Genomic DNA, 26,082 nt, shown 5'->3' with positions numbered 1-26,082 from the left:
TACACACGGTGCTCCGAACAGTACACACGGTGCTCCGAACAGTACACACGGCCCCGCATGGAGCTCCGCACAGTATACACGGCTCCGCACAGTATACACGGCTCCGCACGGTGCTCCGCACAGTATACACGGCCCCGCACGCTGCTCCGCACAGTATACACGGCCCCGCACGCTGCTCCGCACAGTATACACGGCTCCGCACGCTGCTCCGCACTGTATACACGGCTCCGCACGGTGCTCCGCACTGTATACACGGCCCCACACAGTATACACGGCCCCGCATGGTGCTCCGCACAGTATACACGGCCCGCATGGTGCCCCGCACAGTATACACGGCCCGCATGGTGCCCCGCACAGTATACACGGCCCCGCACGGTGCTCCGCACTGTATACACGGCCCCGCACGGTGCTCCGCACTGTATACACGGCCCCGCACGGTGCTCCGCACTGTATACACGGCCCCGCACGGTGCTCCGCACAGTATACACGGCCCCGCACAGTATACACGGCCCCGCATGGTGCTCCGCACAGTATACACGGCCCGCATGGTGCTCCGCACAGTATACACGGCTCCGCATGGTGCTCCGCACTGTATACACGGCTCCGTATGGTGCTCCGCACTGTATACACGGTCCCGCACGGTGCTCCGCACTGTATACACGGCCCCGCACGGTGCTCCACACAGTATACACGGCCCCGCACGGTGCTCCACACAGTATACACTGCTCCGCACGGTGCTCCACACAGTATACACTGCTCCGCACGGTGCTCCGCACAGTATACACTGCTCCGCACGGTGCTCCGCACAGTATACACGGTCCCGCACGGTGCTCCGCACTGTATACACGGCCCCGCACGGTGCTCCACACAGTATACACTGCTCCGCACGGTGCTCCACACAGTATACACTGCTCCGCACGGTGCTCCGCACAGTATACACTGCTCCGCACGGTGCTCCGCACAGTATACACTGCTCCGCACGGTGCTCCGCACAGTATACACGGCCCTGCACGGTGCTCCGCACAGTATACACGGCCCCGCACGGTGCTCCGCACAGTATACACGGCCCCGCACGGTGCTCCGCACAGTATACACGGCCCCGCACGGTGCTCCGCACAGTATACACGGCCCCGCACGGTGCTCCGCACAGTATACACGGCCCCGCACGGTGCTCCGCACTGTATACACGGCTCCGCACTGTATACACGGCCCCGCATGGTGCTCCGCACTGTATACACGGCCCTGCATGGTGCTCCGCACTGTATACACGGCCCCGCATGGCACAGTATACACGGCTCCGCACAGTATACACGGCCCCGCATGGTGCTCCGCACTGTATACACGGCCCCGCACGGTGCTCCGCACAGAATACACGGCCCCGCACGGTGCTCCGCACAGTATACACGGCTCCGCACGGTGCTCCGCACAGTATACACGGCTCCGCACAGTATACACGGCCCCGCACGGTGCTCCGCACAGTATACACGGCCCCGCACGGTGCTCCGCACAGTATACACGGCCCCGCACGGTGCTCCGCACTGTATACACGGCTCCGTATGGTGCTCCGCACAGTATACACGGCTCCGCACAGTATACACGGCTCCGCACGGTGCTCCGCACAGTATACACGGCTCCGCACGGTGCTCCGCACAGTATACACGGCTCCGCACGGTGCTCCGCACAGTATACACGGCTCCGCACGGTGCTCCGCACAGTATACACGGCCCCGCACGGTGCTCCGCACTGTATACACGGCCCCGCACGGTGCTCCGCACTGTATACACGGCTCTGCATGGTGCTCCGCACTGTATACACGGCTCCGCACTGTATACACGGCTCCGCATGGTGCTCCGCACTGTATACACGGTCCCGCACGGTGCTCCGCACTGTATACACGGCCCCGCACGGTGCTCCACACAGTATACACGGCCCCGCACGGTGCTCCGCACAGTATACACGGCCCCGCACGGTGCTCCGCACAGTATACACGGCCCCGCACGGTGCTCCGCACAGTATACACGGCCCCGCACGGTGCTCCGCACAGTATACACGGCCCCGCACGGTGCTCCGCACTGTATACACGGCCAAGCACGGTGCTCCGCACTGTATACACGGCCAAGCACGGTGCTCCGCACTGTATACACGGCCAAGCACGGTGCTCCGCACAGTATACACGGCTCCGCACAGTATACACGGCCCCGCACGGTGCTCCGCACAGTATACATGGCCCCGCACGGTGCTCCGCACAGTATACACGGACCCGCACGGTGCTCCGCACAGTATACACGGCCCCGCATGGTGCTCCGCACTGTATACACGGCCCCGCATGGTGCTCCGCACTGTATACATGGCCCCGCACGGTGCTCCGCACAGTATACACGGACCCGCACGGTGCTCCGCACAGTATACATGGCCCCGCACAGTATACACGGCCCCGCATGGTGCTCCGCACAGAATACACGGCCCCGCATGGGGAGAGAGACGGCGGGGGAGGGGGAGAGAGACGGCGGAGGAGGGGGAGAGAGACGGCGGAGGAGGGGGAGAGAGACGGCGGAGGAGGGGGAGAGAGACGGCGGAGGAGGGGGAGAGAGACGGCGGAGGGGGGAGAGAGAGACGGCGGAGGAGGGGAGAGAGAGACGGCGGAGGGGGGGAGAGAGACGGCGGAGGAGGGGGGGGGAGAGACGGCGGAGGGGGAGAGAGACGGCGGAGGAGGAGAGAGAGACGGCGGAGGGGGGGAGAGAGACGGCGGAGGAGGGGGAGAGAGACGGCGGAGGGGGGGAGAGAGACGGCGGAGGGGGGGAGAGAGACGGCGGAGGGGGGGAGAGAGACGGCGGAGGAGGGGAGAGAGACGGCGGAGGAGGGGGAGGGAGACGGCGGAGGGGGGGGAGGGAGACGGCGGAGGGGGGGGGAGGGAGACGGCGGAGGGGGGGGGAGGGAGACGGCGGAGGGGGGGGGAGGGAGACGGCGGAGGAGGGGGAGAGAGACGGCGGAGGAGGGGGAGAGAGACGGCGGAGGAGGGGGAGAGACACCACAGGAAGAGGCTGCTGCACTGAGAGCGGAGGACCTGTGGTGACGTCACCGTCATGTGATCAGGGGCGGGGCTCAGGAGAGGTAGAGACTAAATACACGTGGGCTAAAGCAGGGTTCCCCAACTCCAGTCCTCAAGGCCCACCAACAGGTCATGTTTTCAGGATTTCCTTAGTATTGCACAGGTGATGGAATTATTGCCTGTGTAATACTAAGGAAATCCTGAAAACATGACCTGTTGGTGGGCCTTGAGGACTGGAGTTGGGGAACCCTGGGCTAAAGGACGACATAGCCATGTGACTTGATGATGTCACCGGAAGGGGCGGGGCCTCGCTCTCCATTGCTCTCTGCTGAGGCTGTGGCGATTACACCGAGGAGCTGAGGTGATTTGGGGGCGCAGATAAGTGGATGTTCCTGTATGGGGGCTGCACAGGGAGCGGTGTGAGACTGCGGGTGAGGAGGGGGTCCTGTTACTTGCATGGAATCTCCCTGACCCCCTGCTGGAGGTGTAGTTACCACGGTGACCGTCCCCCGCTGGAGGTGGAGTTACCACGGTGACCGCCCCCTGCTGGCGCTGTAGTTACCACGGTGACCGTCCTCCGTTGGCGGTGTAGTTACCACGGTGACCGTCCTCTGCTGGCGGTGTAGTTACCACAGTGACCGTCCTCCTACGAGGCTGATAATGAGCGGTCAGGTCGGTGGAGGAGGCCGCGGTGGAGTTTGTGGCTTTTCCTCCAGATTCTTCCTGATAAATGTCGGATATTTGGGGCAGAATTCAGTGATTGTCGTTATATCGTCCCCTGTGATCTCCATCTTCTCCTTTATCATGAAGACGCCGGCAGGACGAGATCCCTCCAGCTGATCCAGTGCTCATCCCTCCTCCTGAATGACCCCCCGAGGATGGACGAGGGCGAGACCACCAGAAGATTATTACACTTCACCCTGGAGATCATCTCCCTGCTGAGCGGAGAGGTAACTCCTCTACATTTCTATCAGCTTTATTGTGTTATGTAACCAGTTCGACATCAGGAAGAGGAAATCCAGAAGAGGAAGAGAAGGATTCTTTACTGTAAGAGCAGTGATTGTGTGCAGCTCTCTGCCAGGAGGAGTTGTCATGGGGATTCCCTATAAGAGCTGTAGAGGGGCCTGGATGTCTGTCCTGAGTGTAATAATATTCCAGGTTATGGCCCCAGATTACTGGAGACGGTTATTGATCCCGGGATTTCTACTGATTGTCAGATCTGGAGTCGGGAAGGAATTCTTCTCCCTAAGTGTCTCTCTCCATACACAGGATTACACAATAGCGAGGAAGACACCGGGGGAGGGAGTGACTCCGATCATCCATCTCCAGGAGTCAGGAGGGCGGAGCCCGGGCCCCATCACAGAGCCTCCCCCGCACCCCCCGATACATGAGAGGAAGAGGAAGATCCTAGAGCTCAGCAACAAGATGATTGAGCTGCTGAGCGGAGAGGTGACTGCTGGGACATTATACAGGACAGCACTGGAGGATTCTGGGTGATGAGTGGAGAGGTGACTGCTGGGACATTATACAGGACAGCACTGGAGGATTCTGGGTGATGAGCGGAGAGGTGACTGCTGGGACATTATACAGGACAGCACTGGAGGATTCTGGGTGATGAGCGGAGAGGTGACTGCTGGGACATTATACAGGACGGCACTGGAGGATTCTGGGTGATGACTGGAGAGGTGACTGCTGGGACATTATACCGGATGGCACTGGAGGATTCTGGGTGATGACCGGAGAGGTGACTGCTGGGACATTATACAGGACAGCACTGGAGTATTCTGGGTGATGAGCGGAGAGGTGACTGCTGGGACATTATACTGGACAGCACTGGAGGATTCTGGGTGATGACCGGAGAGGTGACTGCTGGGACATTATACCGGATGGCACTGGAGGATTCTGGGTGATGACCGGAGAGGTGACTGCTGGGACATTATACAGGACAGCACTGGAGGATTCTGGGTTGTGACCGGAGCGGTGGCTGCTGGGACATTATACAGGACAGCACTGGAGGATTCTGGGTGATGATGGTGTCGTTGTTGTCAGGTTCCTATAAGGTGTCAGGACTTCGCTGTCTATCTCTGCATGGAGGAGTGGGAGTATCTAGAAGGACACCAGGATCGGTACCAGGAGGTGATGATGGAGGAGCTCCGGCCTCTTACACCAGGTTCGCTGTAGATGACGTGTAATGATGAATCTCCCATTTTCGGCTTTTCTCCTCTTTTTTTGCCTTGTACATGTGACTCTTGTGCTGCTGTTCTCGCTCCCTCCCTGTCTCGTCTTCTCCGCTCCCCTCCCCCATCGCTCACACAGGAAAGTGATTGTCCACAGCGTTTGATTTTAAATTCTGTGGATAAATCTGCAGATTTCTGATTGTGTTTGGAGGACAATGAAGCCTCATAAGGCGACAGCAGAAGAAATATTAGGAAGATTCATCGCTTCATGACATAATGGCCGAACAGTAATGAGGGCTATGAAGGGTCGTTCCTCCTGAGCTTGTTGGGGTCTCAGGACTCCTGTTCTGGTGACTGATGGGGTCCTCTGTCCCCTGATCCGACGTCCCACACTGGTCGGTTACTCTGGTGATGTCCCCCCCGGTATCAGTATGGTACAATATAAGGGAGGGCCCTGCTCAGTCTACATGTTAGGGGGGAATAGAAAGAGTTTCGTATCGGACACGACCAGAATAAGATGTTACATTTCTCTGAGGTCTCAGATTTGTAGTGATTTACATTTATTGTGCATTGTTCCTTACAGGGAACCTGTCTGGTTGGATATCGCCAGTATCATGCACATATGGGGTTAATCCGCTTGTTAATAGCATTAGGGAGGTGCCCGGCCGCTGTACTGAGTGTGCGGCATCGAGAAGCCGCCGGCTTTCAGTCATGCAGGCTCCAATGCACCTACTGTCACCGAGCATTAATAATTGGGCTATCGTGAAGCTGACAGTGACGTATGGAAGGCGTTCAATACGGTTTCCAGGCTGTGGAACCCAGGGTGTTGTGCCATATGCTCACTGGTCACTTACCGATACCTACGTAGAGAGTAGTCTGGATCGCGTGCTTGCGACTCTGGACGAAATACGGACAGCGTGACGGCACGGTGAGATATTGTGTGATCTCCCCGGTGTCGTCCTGACTGTGTGTGTTGGGGATTCCCTGACAAATTGGTGGCAGCGGTGGGATATTGTATGATCCTGCCGGTGCCGTCCCTGACAAATTGGTGGCAGCGGTGGGATATTGTGTGATCCTGCCGATGCCGTCCCTGACACGCAGCACTTTACAATTAAGCGGGGACATGTACAGACAATAAATTCAACACAAGGTAAGACAGTTTAAACAGTTACATTAGGAGCGAGGGTCCGGCTGCTCGCACACTTACAATCTACAAGGGAATGGGGGGACACAATAGGTGAAAAGTGCTTGTTATTTCAGGTCTGACAATTTATAATAAATAGGGATTTTAATATAAAGCTGCATGATCCAGTCATCAGCCCGTATGTATACAGTGCCTACAAGTAGTATTCAACCCCCTGCAGATTTAGCTGGTTGACACATGCGGAATTAACTTGGCATTGTGACATTTGTAATGTAGATCAGCCTGGAAGTGGGAAATGCACTGCAGCAACATTTTTTTTTAAAACGTTAAAAGTTAATTCAGAGTGTCATTTATTATTCAACCCCTCAAACCACAAGAATTCTGTTTGGTCCCCCTAAAGTATTAAGAAGTAGTTCAGGCACCAAGAATAATGAGCTTCACATGTGTGGATTAAAGATCTCTTTTGCCAGCCTTTTCTGACTATTTAAGACCCTCCCCAAACTTGTGAACAGCACTCAGACATGGTCAACATGGGAAAGACAAAGGAGCATTCCAAGGCCATCAGAGACAAGATCGTGGAGGGTCACAAGGCTGGCAAGGGGTACAAAACCCTTTCCAAGGAGTTGGGCCTACCTGTCTCCACTGTTGGGAGCATCATCCGTAACTGGAAGGCTTATGGAACTACTGTTAGCCTTCCACGGCCTGGACAGCCTTTGAAAGTGTCCTCCCGTGCCGAGGCCAGGCTTGTCCGAAGAGTCAAGGCTAACCCAACGACAACAAGGAAGGAGCTCCGGGAAGATCTCATGGCAGTGGGAACATTGGTTTCAGTCAATACCATAAGTAACGTACTCCACCGCAATGGTCTCCGTTCCAGACGAGCCCGTAAGGTACCTTTACTTTCAAAGCGTCATGTCAAGGCTCGTCTACAGTTTGCTCATGATCACTTGGAGGACTCTGAGACAGACTGGTTCAAGGTTCTATGGTCTGATGAGACCAAGATCGAGATCTTTGGTGCCGTGACGTTTGGAGACTGGATGGCACTGCATACGACCCCAAGAATACCATCCCTACAGTCAAGCATGGTGGTGGCAGCATCATGCTGTGGGGCTGTTTCTCTGCCAAGGGGCCTGGCCATCTGGTCTGCATCCATGGGAAGATGGATAGCACGGCCTACCTGGAGATTTTGGCCAAGAACCTCCGCTCCTCCATCAAGGATCTTAAGATGGGTCGTAATTTCATCTTACAACAAGACAACGACCCAAAGCACACAGCCAAGAAAACCAAGGCCTGGTTCAAGAGGGAAAAAGTCAAGGTGTTGGAGTGGCCTAGTCAGTCTCCTGACCTTAACCCAATTGAAAACTTGTGGAAGGAGCTCAAGAATAAAGTCCACATGAGACACCCAAAGAACCTAGATAACTTGGAGAAGATCTGCATGGAGGAGTGGGCCAAGATAACTCCACAGACCTGTGCCGGCCTGATCAGGTCTTATAAAAGACGATTATTAGCTGTAATTGCAAACAAGGGTTATTCCACAAAATATTAAACATAGGGGTTGTATAATAATTGACCCACACTTTTATGTTTAAAATTTAATAAAATTCAACTGAGCAACATAACTTTTTGGTTTGTAAGATTTATGCTTCTGTTCATAAAACCTACTCTCGTTTGCAGTTTGAAGGCTCTAACTTATTTGCATCTTATCAAACCAGCTAAATCTGCAGGGGGTTGAATACTACTTGTAGGCACTGTAAGTGCAATAATCAAGTATCGAGTACAGTTATCGTGTGCATGGAGGGTGTGGAGACAGATGAAGAGTAGGGAACAGATTCTGAATAATATTTAGAAGGAGGGAACAGGGGAAAGTTGGTTTACTGAGTAGTTAAGTTGGTAGGCTTGTTTAAAGAGATGGGTTTTTAAAGCGCGCTTAAAGACATGGGGCTAGGCATCAGTCGGATCGTCTGGGGTAGAGCATTCCAGAGAACTGGCGCAGCAAGAGAGAAGTCTTGGAGACGGAGGTGCGAGGTTCAGATTATGAGGGATGTTAGTCTTAGGTCATTTGTAGAACGGAGGGCACGTGTAGGGCGATAGACAGAGATGAGAGAGGAGATATAAGGCGGTACAGAACTGTGGAGAGCTTTGTGGGTGAGAGCGATGACTTTATATTGGACCCTGTAGCGAATGGGCAACCAGTGTAATGACTGGCACAAGATGGAAGCATCGGTGAAGCGGCTGGACAGAAATACGACCCCAGCTGCCACATTCAGGATGGATTGGAGAGGAGAAAGTTTGGTAAGAGGGAGACCGATCAGAAGAGAGTTGCAGTAGTCCAGACGAGAGTGAATAAGAGCGACAGTAAGAGTTTTAGCAGTTTCAAAGGTGAGAAAAGGTCGGATTCTGGAGATGTTTTTAAGATGCAGGTGACAAGAGTGAGCGAGTGATCGGATATAGGGAGTAAAGGAAAGGTTAGTGTCGAATATGACCCCAAGGCAGCGGGCGTGCTGCTTGGGGGTTATGGTTGAACCATCCAAGGTAATTTCGATGTTAGGTAGAGTTGGGTTAGTAGAGGGGAGAAACACCAGAAGTTCAGTTTTAGAGAGATTCAGTTTAAGATAGAGGGAGGACATGATGTTAGAGACAGCAGACAGACAGTCCTTGGTATTTTGTATTCGGGTAGGGGTGATGTAAGGGGAAGAACTGTATAATTGGGTGTCTTCAGCATAGAGATGATACTGGAACCCAAATCTGCTGATTGTTTGTCCAATAGGGGCAGTGTATAGAGAGAAGAGGAGGGGGCCTAGGACTGAGCCCTGCGGGACCCCGATAGTAAGGGGATGAGGAGAGGAAGAGTAGCCGGCAAAAGATACAGTGAAGGAGCGGTCAGAGAAGTAGGAGAACCAGGAGAGAACGGTTTCCTTGAGGCCTATAGAGCAGAGCATAGTAAGGATTTGCTGGTGATCCACAGTGTCAAATGCGGCAGAGACATCCAGGAGAATCAGCAGGGAGCAGTGACCTTTGGATTTAGCTGTTCGTAGATCATTAGAGACTTTAGTGAGGGCAGTTTCAGTGGAGTGTAAGGAGCGGAAACCAGATTGTAGAGGGTCGAGGAGTTATCTGAGAGATAGCGGATTAGATGGGAGTGGACCAAGCATTCCAGGAGTTTAGAGATGTAAGGAAGATTAGAGACAGGTCTGTAGTTAGCAGTGCGGTTCTGGTCCAGGAATGGCTTTTTAAGTAAAGGGGTTATGATGGCATGTTTAAATGAGGAGGGAAAGATACCTGAAGAAAGAGAGAGGTTAAATATTTTAGTCAGGTGAGTGGTGACCACCGGTGAGAGAGACTGCAGGAGATGTGAAGGAATGGGGTCACTGTTGCTGGTTGTAAGTCAAGAAGAAATGAGAAGCTGGGTAACTTCTTCTTCTCTAACAGGCTCAAAGATGGCTAGTGAGCTTGAAGTGCGTCAGGGAAGGGGATCCAGGCACTGAGGAGATTGGGCTGAGATGTCCTGATGTATGTGGTTGATTTTTTCTAGGAAATAAGTGGTCAGATCCTCCCCGCTGAGGTTGGTGGTGGGGGCCTGTGCATTAGGTTTCAGGAGGGAGTTTAAGGTTTCAAAAAGTCATTTTGGATTGTTGGACAGTGAAGTGATGAGTGGGGTGAAGTAGGATTGTTTGTTCAGATGAAGGGCAGAGTTATAGGTTTTGAGCATGAATTTATAGTGGAGAAGTCCTCTGCTAAAAGAGATTTTCTCCACTGACGCTCAGCACACCTTGAGCAACACTGAAGAAAACGTATTTGCATTGTGTGCCAGGGCTGCCGTTGTCTGTGTCAGGTCTTTCTGCGTGTAGAAGGTGCTGCTTCATCTAGGGCGCTCTTCAGTGTATTATTGTAGTGTGAGAATGCCAAGTCTGGACAGGAGAGGGAGGAGATGAGGGCTAAAGATGTGTGGAGATTGTCCATAAGCTGCTGTATGTGGCGTTGTCCCGGGGAGGAGACAGTTCTTGACAGAGAAGAAAACAAGGTTGTTGTCCGAGAGCGGGAGAGGGGATTTAGTAAAGTCATGCAGCGAGCAGAGACGGGAGAAAACCAGGTCCAGAGTATTCCCGTCTTCATGTGTAGGAGAGTTAGTAATCTGTGAGAGGCCGAATGAGGGGGTTAGAGAAAGTAGATGAGAGGCAGATTGGGAGAGGGAATCATTGATGGGGATATTAAAGTCTCCCATGATGGGGGTGGGGATGTCACAGGATAGAAAGTGAGGAAGCCAGGTGGCAAAATGATCCAGGAACTGGCGGGAGGAGCCTGGAGGGTGGTACACAGTACTGTTTCACTCCTACCCTTACCCGAGGCTCGGTGACAGTGTCATGTGGGATCACAGATGTACCGCCAGGCAGTACTGGAATACGTCTGTATTCTGCTGCATCAAATTCCGAGCCTCCCATCGCTGCTGTTTAGTGAGAGCATCACTTATCTTAACCTCACACTCGTCCCTGGCTGGTGTCAAAGGGTTCCGAGACGGTACGACTGGCGTCTCATCCATAATCAAACATTCCTGGACTTTCCAGGCTTTTAGCAGGTTCACATGATACAGTTGTTCCGGTTTTCTCTTTCCGGGCTGGTACACTCGGTAATTCACCTCCCCGACCTTTTCCCGGACTTCATTTGGCCCTTGCCACTTGATCTCCTTGGGTAGCCCAAGGCAGCAGAATATGGCAAACAGCTCGCAGGGGATACGTATTGCCTCCGGGTAACGGATGGCATAATCTACTACCACCAAAATATGTTGGTGGCCACGGGCAGATTTTACTATAGGCCCCACCAGATTCATCGCAATCCGCTGAAAAGGTACCTCTATAATGGGTAGAGGTACCAATGGAGTCCGGAAATTTGCAGTGGGTGTGGTAAGTTGACACTTGGGACACGACTCACAATACCTCTGTACCTCAGCATAAATCCTGGGCCAAAAGAACCGCTGCAAAATACGTTCTTGTGTTTTTCTTTCATCCCTAGGTGTTCACCCAGCGTGTGTGTGTGTGTGTGAGAGAGAGTGAGCCATCTCTAGCAGCGCCCGGCGGTACGATTGCCAGCTGTTCCACCACTTCATCCCGGATTTTATCAACTCTATATAATAGATCCTGGTTGACAGCCATGCGTGGGAAAACCGCCTCTGCACCCGGTTGCTGAGGCACCCCTTTTATTTCTACCACCCTTTCTCGTGCGCGTGCTAGAGTGGGATCCTGCAGCTGAGCTGTCCCAAAAGTACCAGGGGACACTTCCAGCTCTGGGATCGACGGGGTCTCCTCAACCTCTCCTGCCAATACCTCAAGGGGAACCTATCGGGGTTACACTCTGTCTCTAGGTCAGCGACCCCCTACGGCAGGTATCCCTGACTCGGAATCTTTGGGTTCTGTGCCTGGACATTTACCCTGGGAGGGTTAACTTTGTTCTCCTATAGGGACCAGTATAGGGGCAAGTATCTTCCCAAAACAGTCCCATCAGGAAGGGTCTTCACCACTCCCATCACATGTTTCATCTCCCCACACTGGGTGGAAAAAGTAACCTCTGCTGTCGGGTACTCTCGGAGGTCCCCATGTATGCAAACAACGCCGACTTTCCGTCCACTGGGGTTCTCCTTGGCAACCAGTGACCCATGCACCAGAGTCACTAGGCTCCCTGAGTCCAAGAGAGCCTCCTTCTGGTACCCTTTGACGAGTACCTGGCACAATTGGGGTTTGCTGCCCGCAGCGTCTGCAGTCACGGTGCAGACTGTCTGGGTATACATCGAGACTCTGCGCGTGAACCCACAGTCCATGGGTTCAACAGTCAGGGGGCAGTTGTCAGCCACATGTCCTGGCCCTTGGCGCTGCCAGCACCTGATAGTGGAGGCACCATTTGTCTTTGAGACCGTTTTAGGGGACACTGGTCTGCCTCCCTCACTCCAGGGTACCCCCTCATTATGGGCTCGGTACTGACTGTCCCCAGTAGAGGGACGTGACCGTTTCACCGGCTCCTGGGCTTGCAGGGTCCTGCATGATAGTAGCAGTGGGGCAGAGACCCGTATGAAGTCCTTGGCCCTGATTGGGCCGTGTACTGCCCAATCAGGCTAACCACCTGGTCTAAAGTGCCCGGGTCCCCTTGCCGACCTCAACTCTGTATAGCTACTGGCAGAGTCCTCTCTAGCCGATCGACCACCACCCGCTCCACCATCTGGGCCAGAGTCAAAGTCTCAGGCTGGAGCCACCTTTTAACTAGATGCAGCAAGTCATATGCCTGAGACCTGGCGGGCCGGGCCTCCACAAAGGTCCATGAAAACACCTGTTGGGTTGTCAAATATGTATTAACTCCCAGTAGGGCAAGGATCTCACCTTTCAGCTTCCCATAGTCCTGGTCATCATCGCAACTCAGGCCAAAGTAGGCCTTCTGCGCATCGCCTATCAGAAACTGAGCCACCACGTCAGCCCACTGGGAAGTTGGCAGGTTCTCCCACTCCATGGTGTGCATGTAGATGGTGAGGAAGGCTTCTATGTCATCCTCCGGACTCGGCTTCCTCAAGACTGAACGGACCTTGTCCCGGGCCTCACGAGTTTCCGGGATCGGTGCTGGTGGCATCTCTCGCAGAGCCGCAATCTGCTGCACGATCAAGTCATTAGTGCGCTGCTGGTGCTGCTCCTGCTGTTGCTGCTCCTGCTGTTGCCTCTGGAGATGTTGGTACTGCTGGGTGAGTACTAACTGCTTTAGTAGCCCCTCCATGTCAGCAGGCTTGAGCTGTAGCTTTGCAGACTTGATCAGACATGCTGCTTTTGGGGTATGCCTCAGTTCACACTGCCCGCATTCTCCACCAAATTGTAATGAGGCAGTGACCCAAGGAAAGTTCAACTTTAAATGTCTTTATTTGCACAATGTCCTCCGGGTCGCAGCCGGGTGATCCAAACAGTCCGTGTAAACCTGCCGCCGTTTCACTCGGGTGCGCCAGTTACGTTGCCTTCACAAGCCTTTGTTGTACCTTCACCCAGGCTTGCATTGTACAGCGCCTCCTGCTCTGCAGCTTAGCAAACAAACCACTGACACACCCAAACCTTTGTTGAAGGTTTTTTAATGGATTCTGATGTTGTCCTCTATTTTCATCTTCTCCTTTTATTGTAAAGACGCCCTCCAGCTGATCCAGTGTTCATTCCTCCTTCTCCTGAATGACCCCCCGAGGATGGACGAGGACGAGACCACCAGAAGATTATTACACTTCACCCTGGAGATCATCTCCCTGCTGAGCGGAGAGGTAACTCCTCTACATTTCTATCAGCTTTATTGTGTTATGTAACCAGTTCGACATCAGGAAGAGGAAATCCAGAAGAGGAAGAGAAGGATTCTTTACTGTAAGAGCAGTGATTGTGTGCAGCTCTCTGCCAGGAGGAGTTGTCATGGGGATTCCCTATAAGAGCTGTAGAGGGGCCTGGATGTCTGTCCTGAGTGTAATAATATTCCAGGTTATGGCCCCAGATTACTGGAGACGGTTATTGATCCCGGGATTTCTACTGATTGTCAGATCTGGAGTCGGGAAGGAATTCTTCTCCCTAAGTGTCTCTCTCCATACACAGGATTACACAATAGTGAGGAAGACACCGGGGGAGGGTGTGACTCCCATCATCCATCTCCAGGAGTCAGGAGGGCGGAGCCCGGGCCCCATCACAGAGCCTCCCCCGCACCCCCCGATACATGAGAGGAAGAAGAAGATCCTAGAGCTCAGCAACAAGATGATTGAGCTGCTGAGCGGAGAGGTGACTGCTGGGACATTATATAGGACAGCACTGGAGGATTCTGGGTGATGAGCGGAGAGGTGACTGCTGGGACATTATACAGGACAGCACTAGAGGATTCTGGGTGATGACCGGAGAGGTGACTGCTGGGACATTATACAGGACAGCACTGGAGGATTCTGGGTGATGAGCGGAGAGGTGACTTCTGGGACATTATACAGGACAGCACTGGAGGATTCTGGGTGATGACCGGAGAGGTGACTGCTGGGACATTATACAGGACAGCACTGGAGGATTCTGGGTGATGACCTGAGAGGTGACTGCTGGGACATTATACAGGACAGCACTGGAGGATTCTGGGTGATGACCGGAGAGGTGACTGCTGGGACATTATACAGGACGGCACTGGAAGATTCTGGGTGATGACCGGAGAGGTGACTGCTGGGACATTATACAGGACAGCACTGGAGGATTCTGGGTGATGACGGTGTTGTTGTTGTCAGGTTCCTATAAGGTGTCAGGACGTCGCTGTCTATCTCTCCATGGAGGAGTGGGAGTATCTAGAAGGACACCAGGATCGGTACCAGGAGGCGATGATGGAGGAGCTCCGGCCTCTGACATCACCAGGTGAGAGGAGACTCTTGTTGGCTCCGGTGGATGTGATGACGTCTCTCGGCCTCATCCTATAATAGATGATTTTTCTCCAGACTTGCTCTGGTTTTCTCTACATTTTCTCACAGCTTTCATTCCCTGATTATTCTCTTCTGATCTGTGAGTCGCGGTTTCTCCGCTGTCGTCTTCATCAGTCTTGAGTCTTCGTCCTCGGCGGCTTCTTTCAGAAACTTTCACCTTCCTTAGAGCATCGGTCACATTTTGTCTGCAGTTGTCCCAACTCTTCTGTCCATTCTCTCCTATGATTTCTTTCGGTACCGGAGTCTGATCGTTACTCAGCAGAGTCGGGGTTAATTTACTGATGATTTTCCACGTAATCTGCTGTCGCTTGTCCATACCTCTGAACTCTGTGTGGCATTGACCTGGTCTCTAATCTGAGCTGCTGTTAACCTGCGATTTCTGAGGCTGGTGACTCGGATAAACTTATCCTCAGAAGCAGAGGTGACTCTTGGTCTTCCTTTCCTGGGGCGGTCCTCATGTGAGTAGCGCTTGATGGTTTTTGCAACTGCACTTGGGGACACTTTCAAAGTTTGCCCAATTTTTCGGACTGACTGACATTCATTTCTTAAAGTAATGATGGCCACCCGTTTTTCCTTACTCAGCTGCTTTTTTCTTGCCATAATACAAATTATAACAGTCTATTCAGTAGGACTATCAGCTGTGTATCCACCAGACTTCTGCACAACACAACTGATGGACCCAACCCCATTTATAAGGCGAGAAATCCCACTTATTAAACCTGACAGGGCACACCTGTGAAGTGAAAAGCATTTCCGGTGACTACCTCTTGAAGCTCATCAAGAGAATGCCAAGAGTGTGCAAAGCAGTCATCAAAGCAAAAGGTGGCTACTTTGAAGAACCTAGAATATAAGACATATTTTCAGTTGTTTCACACTTTTTTGTTAATTATATAATTCCACATGTGGTAATTCATAGTTTTGATGCCTTCAGTGTGAATGTACAATTTTCATAGTCATGAAAATACAGAAAAATCTTTAAATGAGAAGGTGTGTCCTAACTTTTGGTCTGTACTATCTGTATATATTTTATTTGGCAAAATAATGTATGTGTGTGTGTATGTGTATATATATAATATTTATATTTTATACAAAAACATTTATTCTAATTTTGGGAGACAAAGCAAAATTAATGGGGACTTCAATCTGAGATCCTGGTTTGGTGGTAATAATTGTAAGTCTCCCTTAAAGGGATGTTTGTTCAGAAGAATATGTATTATGGAGCTTTTCTGTGGAGTCTGACCAGACAATCTCTCCTTGGCTCCCCGTGTGCATCAGTAAGCGCCCATGACCCCGGTGCCGGCTCTCTAGTTGTCCTTTCTACACATTGATAGGCACTAACCGCTGCGTACTGGGTGCTCCCCTCAACACCGTCCTTCCGGGTTCTGTGACTTCGTACGTTAGTCGTACATGTGCCTTTTTTTTCCTCCTTTAGAGACAAACGCAGAACTTGCTGCTTATTTAAATGTTTATACCGAGGTGGATGTTGAGATTTATCTCTATTTAGAGAAGAAGAAAAACATGGTAACTCGTCTTTTAATAGATCAGGTTCTCTCCTCTTAGTGATCCCAGAGGATCCTGTCCAGGAGGGAGGCCGTGTCCTCATGGTGACATCATGAGCTCTCAAAAAACAATCACTGGTAAATGGTCACCGTCCTCCCCCCCCCCCCCCCAATCTCCATACAGTGAATTAGGAGAGGAAACCAATGGATAGAAATGTGGAGCTTTCTCCAGCTCCTCTGTGGTTCCATCCCTGGAGACGAAACTTGGAGAAGTTGTGTTTTTTAGTACGGCTCCTTCATCTGACTGACGAGGGTCTTCTCTGTCCCTCTCCTCGGGGTCCTCTTCCTCCGAGTGCAGAGCAGAGAGCATTAGGCTTTGGCCTCGCTGATTATCACTTCATACTTGAGACCCACAATGTGCTGGGTCCTTGGTATCGGGGGTGAGGACCACAACAATGTAATTTATTCCCAGATACATAAATATAGAATTACTGGTTCTGAGAGACGAGTCTCATATATAGACAGATACACGGCAGGTCATGTATTCAGTCTCTGTGTCTCCACAGATGGATCCAGGAGGAGAAATCCACCAGAGAGATGTCCCCGTCCTCTGTATCCCCAGGACTGTCCAGAGGAGAATCACAGCATCCCGGAGGATCATCAGGTAGATGACACTGAAGTCCCCACAACATCTGACCATGACGTGATGGGACCTGAGCTCATGTTACATTTTTCTTTTTAGGGTGAAGATCTGATTGATATTAAGGTTGAGGTTATACATGGAGCACAAGAGGCGACCACAATATGGGCCGATCAGCAGGGTGAGGAGGGGAGACTGTCATGTCTGTTCTTTTGTCACCTACTGCTACTCCCATCATCACATGACACAACCTACAGTGTCATGTAAAAGTATAGGCACCCCTTATTTTCCCTTATTGAATTTTTTTTTTAAATGTAAAAGATGAAAATATATATAATTTATTGTTTTGCCTAAAATACAAAAGAAATGTCATCTTTAACTTTAGGCAGTTTAGAGATTATTTCATCTTCAACTTAACTGTTCACAATAACAGTAATTTTGACCATTGGTGCCCAAACTTTTACATGTCACTGTATTCTGTCACTATGTGTTTCCTACAGATGGACTCATGGAAAGAAATCCACCAGAGAGATGTCCCCGTCCTCTGTATTCCCAGGACTGTCCAGAGGAGAATCACAACATCCCGGAGAGTCATCAGGTAGACAGTGCTGAGCCCTGTACCGGATCTGTATATGGGGGGACATTTCTGATCGAGGTCATAGATGTCACAGATTTTGGTGGTTTCTTGTATTGTGCTGATTGTTACATCTGATATATCAGGAGGAAGATCCGACTAAGAATAAAGTGAAGGACGAGACAGAAGAAGAAGCGATGACGAGGGGGGATCAGCCGTGTGTGAGTGACGGGAAGGAGGAGATTCCGGTAGATGTTTCCACAGGTGTGTAATAATGACCGGCGTGTGATTATGATGACTGGCGTGTGATGATGATGATTGGCATGTGACTATGATTAGCGGCGTGTGACGATGACCGGTGTGTGATATCGTGTGAAGTCTCCGGTGCAGTGAAGCTTTATCCGCCGTCCACATCACAGCAGAAGCGTCCGGTGATGGCGCGGCTGCTCTTGTACAGAGTCCGGTTGCGCACTGATGAATAACTGGGCCGCATTCACACCTCTTCTTAATGATTTAATAAGCACATTTTTAATTTTCCTAATTGTGTTTTTTAATATTACTTATTATATCTTTTATTTTCATATTATTCTTACACAAGTCTCATGCTGCCATATAAATAACCGAGCTTGCGGTTCGGACAGAACCCCGGGGGAAGATTCCGTATAATGAGGCGCTGTGGACGCCGTCTGGCCTATGATCCAGTGATGTCCATCTTTTTCAGCGTGCATAAAAGCGCAGTCGATCAGAGGCTAGACGGAGTCCGGTGTAACTCTGCTGCCTCATTATTCTGAATGGATCCCTCGGGGGTGTCATCTGAATCATGTGTTTTGTAGATTTAGATGGAAACCCCGATGTACAGTGGGTGCGGAAAGTATTCAGACACCTTTAAATTTTTCACTCTTTGTTTTATTGCATCTATTCGGTAAGTTCTAAAAAGTTCCTTTTTTTCTCATTATAGTACACTCTGCACCCCATCTTGACTGAAAAAAAACAGAAATGTAGACATTTTTGCAAATTTATTAAAAAAGAAAAACTGAAATATCACATGGTCATAAGTATTCAGACCCTTTGCTCAGTGTTGAGTAGAAGCCCCCTTTTGAGCTAGTACAGCCATGAGTCTTCTAGGGAATGATGCAACAAGTTGTTCACACCTGGATTTAGGGATCCTCTGCCATTCTTCCTTGCAGATCCTCTCCAGGTCCGTCAGGTTGAATGGTGAACGTTGGTGGACAGACATTTTCAGGTCTCTGCAGAGATGCTCAATTGGGTTTAGGTCAGGGCTCTGGCTGGGCCAGTCAAGAATGGCCACAGAGTTGTTCTGAAGCCACTCCTTTGTCATTTTAGCTGTGTGCTTAGGGTTATTGTCTTGTTGGAAGGTGAACCTTCGGCCAAGTCTGAGGTCCAGAGCACTCTGGAAGAGGTTTTCATCCAGGATATCTCTGTACTTGGCTGCATTCATGTTTCCTTCAATTGCAACCAGTCATCCTGTCCCTGCAGCTGAAAAATACCCCCATAGCATGATGCTGCCACCACCATGTTTCACTGTAGGGATTGTATTGGGCAGATCATGAGCAGTGCCAGGTTTTCTCCACACATACCGCTTAGAATTATCACCAAAAAGTTCTATCTTCGTCTCATCAGATCAGAGAATCTTATTTCTCATAGTCTGTGAGTCCTTCATGTGTTTTGAGCAAACTCTATGCGGGCTTTCATGTCTTGCACTGAGGAGAGGCTTCCATCTGGCCACTCTGCCATAAATGCCTGACTGGTGGAGGGCTGCAGTGATCGTTGACTTTGTGGAACTTTCTCCCATCTCCCTACTGCATCTCTGGAGCTCAGCCACAGTGATCTTGGGGGTTTTCTTTACCTCTCCTACCAAGGCTCTTCTCCCACGATTGCTCAGTTTGGCTGGACGGCCAGGTCTAGGAAGACTTCTGGTGGTCCCAAGCGTCTTCTGTTTAAGGATTATGGAGGCCACTGTGCTCTTAGGAACCTTGAGTAATTCAGAAATACTTTTGTAACCTTGGCCACATCTGTGCCTTGCCACAATTCTGTCTCTGAGCTCCTTGGGCAGTTCCTTTGAGCTGATGATTCTCATTTGGTCTGACATGCACTGTGAGCGGTGAGGTCTTATATAGACAGGTGTGTGCCTTTCCAAATCAAGTCCTATCAGTTTAATTAAACACAGCTGGACTCCAATGAAGGAGTAGAACCATCTCAAGGAGGATCACAAGGAAATGGACAGCATGTGAATTAAATATGAGTGTCTGAGTGAAGGATTTGAATACTTATGACCATGTGATATTTCAGTTTTTCTTTTTTAATAAATTTGCTAAATTGTCTGCATTTCTGCTTTTTTTCAGTCAAGATGGGGTGCAGAGTGTACTTTAATGAGAAAAATAAATAAACTTTTTAGAATTTACCAAATGGCTGCAATGAAGCAAAGAGTGAAAAAATGTAAAGGGGTCTGAATACTTCCCGTACCCACTGTAAGTGTTCAGCGTACTTCACAGGATAAATATGATCCAAAATATTCTGTACCCCAAAATGCCACCAAGAGCTTCTACTCAACCCACAAAAAAAAAAGTCCCCACTCAGGTTCATCATCTGTAAACAGTAATCTAGGGGGTGTCCATATTACTGGTAGCACAAAGTCTCTGGAAAAGTGACTTGGCTCCCACTTAAAGAAATCCAGTGACATCTGCGCTCCCAAATCCAAATGCCCCCTCCTCCTGGGCCCCACCGTATGCAGTTAGCATCCACATGTTTGGCATTACTGTAGCGAGGAGAGCCAATTTATTTCTCCAGAAGGCACTAGCTGGGAATCATGTACTGGGCGCTACAACGTAAGGGCATTGCAACGTACCGGACACTACAATGTACTGACCACTATAATGAAATATTTGCATTTTCACTTTGCAACATCCATTACTGCTCGTTTCTGGAAAGCACCCATGGAGTCAGATTCATCACTACGCCTGTAGATACATTTCCATAGGGGTGTAATTTCCAAACTGGTGTCACTTGAGGGGGGATTCTGCTCTTTTGCCACTTTGGGGCTCTGTATATGGAGTCTGCAAACTGTTCTACTAAAGTTTGTTCTCCAAGAGTAAAATAGCGCTCCTTCCCTCCCGAGTCTCGCCATGTGGCTAAGCAGTACAGTACAACAAATTATGTGGTCATTTTTACCCATTTTCCCTTGTGAAAATGTAAAATCTGGGGCTAAAATAACATTATAGTGGTAAAAATGTTTTTTTTTTTTTCTTCACCGTTCAATTGTATAACATTTTGTGAATCACAATTACCTTGTATTCATTGGGAAAGTGCGCGGTGGATTCTGGGTGTGACGCGCGGGGAAACCCCACCCACAGCCCGGCATCCACCGCGGGGATCGCATCACCGTGTCACGCCTCACTTGACGTGACATCAGGGGAAGCAAGAGCCGGCTGAGGCCGGGGGTCGCGTGATGCCGGTGAGTGGCCAGCGATAGCGCCGCTCACAGCCAATAAAGACAAAGCTAGGTAATTAAAAAAAAAATCTTCTCTCAATGGGTTAATTACATTGGGGGCATTTTTATTAGTAGTGTACAACTTCTTTAATTACGTGGACACTTTTCTATACTAAGGCCAAGATACGAAGCTTGAGAGAGTGAAATGGCACTGGAGGTACATTAAGGGAACCTGTCATCAGTAATTACCACTTAAAGAACTATTTGCTGTCTAATCTCTGCCACCCCTGACTTGTGCCAATGTCACCAGTTTATAAGTGTCATTCACTTTACCCGTCATTGTGTAAATGTTATGGCATGTAGTTGTCCTCCTTATTACTGGTACTTTCACGGACGAGGGTCTTTATTGTGAGATCCAGAAAATACATTCAGAAATCTCTTTTGTGTTGAAGAAAAAACTCACATCTAATTTATCTTTCCACCTGATAGGAAATCCTTGTGAGAATAACGGTTCATCACTAAATTGTAAAAAAGAAGATATCATGAAGCACTCTAATGGAGAAAACCTCATCACCCTTCCTGCACCTCCTGGACTTCACAGCACTTCACCTTCTTATAATCCTAATCATGAGGAATCATCTCCTGAGCAATCTCGCATTATTACCAAAAGTCCAGGGGGCAAAATGGATTCAAGATTTCAGAGTGACAAGAAATTTACAAAAAGCTCAGATTTTTTAACACACAGAAAACACAAAGGAAAAAAAACATACTCCTGTTCAGAATGTGGGAAATGCTTTACATATAAATCACAATTTGTTATACATGAGAGAATTCACACAGGAGAGAAGCCATTTTCTTGTTCGGAATGTGGGAAATGTTTTGGAAGTAAATCAGAGCTTGTTAAACATCAAAGAATTCACACAGGAGAAAAGCCATTTTCATGTTCGGAATGTGGGAAGTCCTTCAAACATAAAGGGGATCTTATTACACATCAGAGAAATCATACAGGGGAGAAGCCATTTTCATGTTCGGAATGTGGGAAATGTTGTAAAAATAAATCAGACCTTGTTAAACATCAAAGAATTCACACAGGAGAAAAGCCGTATTCATGTTTACAATGTGGAAGGTGCTTTACAGAGAAATCACAACTTGTTAAACATCAGAGAATTCACACAGGAGAAAAGCCGTATTCATGTTCAGAATGTGGAAAGTCCTTCACAGGTAAAGGAAGTCTTATTATACATCAGAGAATTCACAGAGGAGAGAAGCCATATTCATGTTCAGAATGTGGGAAATGTTGTAGAAGTAAATCAGACCTTGTTAAACATCAAAGAATTCACACAGGGGAAAAACCTTTTTCATGTTTACAATGTGGAAGGTGCTTTACAGAGAAATCACAACTTGTTATACATCAGAGAATTCACACAGGAGAAAAGCCGTATTCATGTTCAGAATGTGGGAAATGCTTTACATTTAAAGGGAGTCTTATTACACATCAGAAAATTCACACAGGAGAGAAGCCATATTCCTGTTCAGAATGTGGAAAATGCTTTACATTTAAAGGGAGTCTTATTACACATCAGAAAATTCACACAGGAGAGAAGCCGTATTCATGTTCAGAATGTGGGAAATCCTTTACAGATAAAAGGAGTCTTATTCCACATCAGCGACTTCACACAGGAGAGAAGCCATATTCATGTTCAGAATGTGGGAAATGCTTTACAAATAAATGGAATCTTATTACACATCAGAGAAATCACACAGGAGAAAAAACATTTTCATGTTCACTATGTGAGAAGTCCTTCACAAATAAAGGGAGTCTTATAACACATCAGAGAATTCACACAGGAGAAAAACCATTTTTGTGTTCACTATGTGGGAAGACCTTCACAGCTAAAGGGCATCTTAGTAGACATCAGAACATTCATACTGGAAAGAAGCCATATTCATGTTCAGAATGTGGGAAGTGTTTTAGTTATAAATCAGATCTTGTTAAACATCAGAGAATTCACACAGGAGAAAAGCCGTATTCATGTTCAGAATGTGGGAAATGCTTTACAAATAAAGGGAATCTTATTACACATCAGAAAATTCACACAGGAGAGCAGCCGTATTTATGTTCAGAATGCGGGAAATCTTTTATGCGTAAATCAAATCTTTCTGCTCATAAGAGAATTCATACAGGAGAAATGCTATTTTCTTGTTCAGAATGTGGGAAATGTTTTATATATAAATCAGAGCTTGTTATACATCAAAGAATTCACACAGGAGAAAAACTTTTTTCATGTTTTGCATGTGGAAGATGCTTCGCAAATAAATCAGAGCTTGTTATACATCAACGAATTCACACAGGAGAAAAGCCGTATTCATGTTCATTCTGTGAGAAATGCTTTACAAAAAAAAATTATCTTGTGCAGCATGAGAGAAGTCACACAGGAGAGAAGCCGTATTCATGTTCAGAATGTGGGAAATCTTTTATACAAAAATCACACCTTGTAAAACATGAGAGAAGTCATACGGGAAAGAAAGTGTAATTATGTTCACTGTGTTTTATAAAGTTTAATAAACATTGTTCAGCATAAATGAGTACACCCCCTTTGATGAGTAAGATTTTGTTTAATATCTCACTGAACACAAGATCAATTTCTACAATTTTGTCAACACTAAGTTTCATAGAACATTTTTTTGCAATCAAAACATGAAAGTAAGGTTATTAATATAACTCTCATTACAAAATCTTCAGTTTTACTCAAATTAGTTGATGCAAAAATGAGTACACCCCACATCAAAAGCTACTACATCTATTATTTTGTATGGCCTCGATAATTTTAAAGGATGGCACCAAGTTTTCTAGGCCTGGAATGAACAAGTTAGTGACAATACTATATCTATCTTTTTTCTCTCTTTCGATAACGAGCTCTTAGAGCCTGGATGCTGGATGGAGCGATGACAACTTGTCTCTTCAGAATTCCCCAGAGGTGTTTGGTTGGGTTCAGATCAGGAGACACTTGGCCACTGAATCACTGTCACCCTGTTCTTCAGAAATGTAACAGTGGCCTACCAAGGGAACAGAGTGATGGCAGCATCTTCTCTGTCACTACAGAGCAGAACATCTGTGAATTCAAGATACCATCAATGAAATGTAGCCCCTCATGCAGCAGCACATAAGGACACGGCCACCACCAGGTCTCACTGTAGACTCCATGCATTCTCATTGTATTCCTCACCTCTTCAATGTTATAAAGTTTTGAAGCCATCAGTTCCAAAAAAAACATTTATCTTGGTCTCATCACTCCAGAGTATAAAGTCCCAGGAGTCTTCATATGTTTCCGCATGTGTCCTGGCAGATTGTAGGGCGGCTTTTTTGTGTATGGGATTTAGGAGAGGCTTTCTATGTAGACAACACCCATGTCTGCCATTCCTCTATAGAAAAATATGTCTGCTTTCAGCTCATCTCTCAATGCTTGGATGAAAAATCACAGTTGGGAAGGAATGGACGGGACAAAGAAAGTTACTGATAATCCAGCACTTGTTTTCCAGTGTGAATAAAACCAAAAACTTTTATTGAACAAATCAAATTAAAATCATAGAAACATTAAAAAACAGATAGGAGCAAAACATCTCTGCGTTTCTACCTGGTATTTGTGTTCAGTTCTTCTTCATGACATAATAAATCACCAGTAACCGGCTTCTTATACACATCATAGGGTCTAATGCACAGCGGAGACCCCCAGCCCCAAATGGACATGTGCAAGTATATCTACATTACCCCTATGGATGATCATATGTCCACAACAAAAAGCATCCGTGCAATAGAAGAATGAAGTGTCTGCATCTATAATGTGTATATTATGTATAATTACTATAAAAGAGGAAAAAACACAATTCAGTAAATGGATACAAGGTCTGAAGGAAGATTCATATCACTGGGGAATCTGGGGTCCAATTCCAGAATCCACAAGGCTTCTCTGGGGTGTACTTTTTATACCAATCTCCCCCCTTAGCTGGTCTGGTGACATATTCAATACCCACAACTGTAAAGTGATTAATCCCTATTGTGTTGTATGAGATGTTGTGATGCTGCAGATGTATTACGTGTTGTGGGGCCAAGAACGTCCCTAACGTGTCCCCCAATGCGGTGACGTAAGGGTCTGACCGTGCCCCCCACATATTGCAGCAGACAAGCTTCACATTGTATGGTGTCAATGACGTGTGGAGCTACAACTAATGAGATGTCGGATATTATAGGGTTTATTATGGTTAGTAGATGCAGACATTTTTGCTTTGTGCACAGACTTGTACAAACCACATTTATTTCTCCCACATTCAATGAAACCTTTGGTGTTTGTCCTCCACGTGTCAGTTGTCTTTCTTGTTGCTGGATTCTTGTCAGTGTATAACATAGGTAAATGTTTTCTGGTAATATTCACTATATTATAGGAATCTTCTCTGCAGCCAGTATTGAATGTAACTCTAGACTGATGGATGTTTCCTTCTTTGTGAGTTTTCGGTAATGTATGAAATATTGGACATTGTGGGTGATTTTCCTTTAATCGTTCTATTTGTTTGGCATTAAGTACAGCCGATACCAAACCCTCCTCCAAAAGACAATGTAAGGGGGTATTGTATGAATTAGTAGGATCTCCATCTAGAGTGCGGCATATATTAGTATCGTCGTCCATGTTCATAACCTCCAGCTCATACAACCCACTATCCAGAGCTGTGATCGAGCCCCCTTTATCTGCAGCTCTAATGACTTTATTAGGGCTGTGCTCAGGGCCGTATCTGGCATTCATGCTGCCCTAGGCTCTTTAAGTGGTCACGCCCCCTACTGGTAATTCATACTAAAAGTGCTCATACCCTTTAGGCCCCCTTCACACATACCGGAGACACACACGTACACCCATTATAATCTATAGGCTGCGCACATGGTCACACGGACCGGACATGTCCGTTTTTTGCCGGCAGCTCGGACGTCAGTACGTCCTGCACACAGATGACATAAAGTGTGACATCCGCACACACGTCTGTGTGACACGTGCCGGAAGAGAGCGCAGAATAGAAATGACAGATATTTAGGTGTTAGATGTGCAAAGATCGAGATAGATGATAGA

General features: G+C 48.4%; 1 protein-coding gene across 6 annotated transcripts in view; it reads left to right on the top strand.

Moving 5' to 3' along the window:
- Nucleotides 1-24,129, top strand: part of LOC141220271 (uncharacterized) — a 255,305-nt gene extending 231,176 nt beyond the window's left edge. Inside the window, exons 1-12 of one of the 6 annotated variants that reach the window (XM_073666220.1) lie at nucleotides 3,299-3,410; nucleotides 3,860-3,999; nucleotides 4,319-4,498; nucleotides 5,099-5,219; nucleotides 13,510-13,637; nucleotides 13,957-14,136; nucleotides 14,619-14,742; nucleotides 16,873-16,970; nucleotides 17,049-17,127; nucleotides 17,447-17,544; nucleotides 17,667-17,784; nucleotides 21,458-24,129. In XM_073666220.1, the coding sequence (XP_073522321.1) occupies nucleotides 3,928-3,999; nucleotides 4,319-4,498; nucleotides 5,099-5,219; nucleotides 13,510-13,637; nucleotides 13,957-14,136; nucleotides 14,619-14,742; nucleotides 16,873-16,970; nucleotides 17,049-17,127; nucleotides 17,447-17,544; nucleotides 17,667-17,784; nucleotides 21,458-23,502 (3,243 nt within the window). In that variant the 5' untranslated portion in view covers nucleotides 3,299-3,410; nucleotides 3,860-3,927 and the 3' untranslated portion in view covers nucleotides 23,503-24,129. Of the gene's footprint in view, nucleotides 1-3,298; nucleotides 3,411-3,859; nucleotides 4,000-4,318; nucleotides 4,499-5,098; nucleotides 5,220-13,509; nucleotides 13,638-13,956; nucleotides 14,137-14,618; nucleotides 14,743-16,872; nucleotides 16,971-17,048; nucleotides 17,128-17,446; nucleotides 17,545-17,666; nucleotides 17,785-21,457 lie in introns of those variants that run through there. The other 5 variants (XM_073666223.1, XM_073666222.1, XM_073666225.1 and 2 more) reach the window with 5 other exon arrangements.
- Nucleotides 24,130-26,082: the final 1,953 nt, after the last annotated feature.

This window comes from Phyllobates terribilis, unplaced genomic scaffold, assembly GCF_046119375.1.
Source record: "Phyllobates terribilis strain yellow unplaced genomic scaffold, ASM4611937v1 Scaffold_279__1_contigs__length_2497574, whole genome shotgun sequence".
NCBI lineage: Eukaryota > Metazoa > Chordata > Amphibia > Anura > Dendrobatidae > Phyllobates > Phyllobates terribilis.
This window is presented reverse-complemented; position numbering and strand designations above follow the sequence as displayed.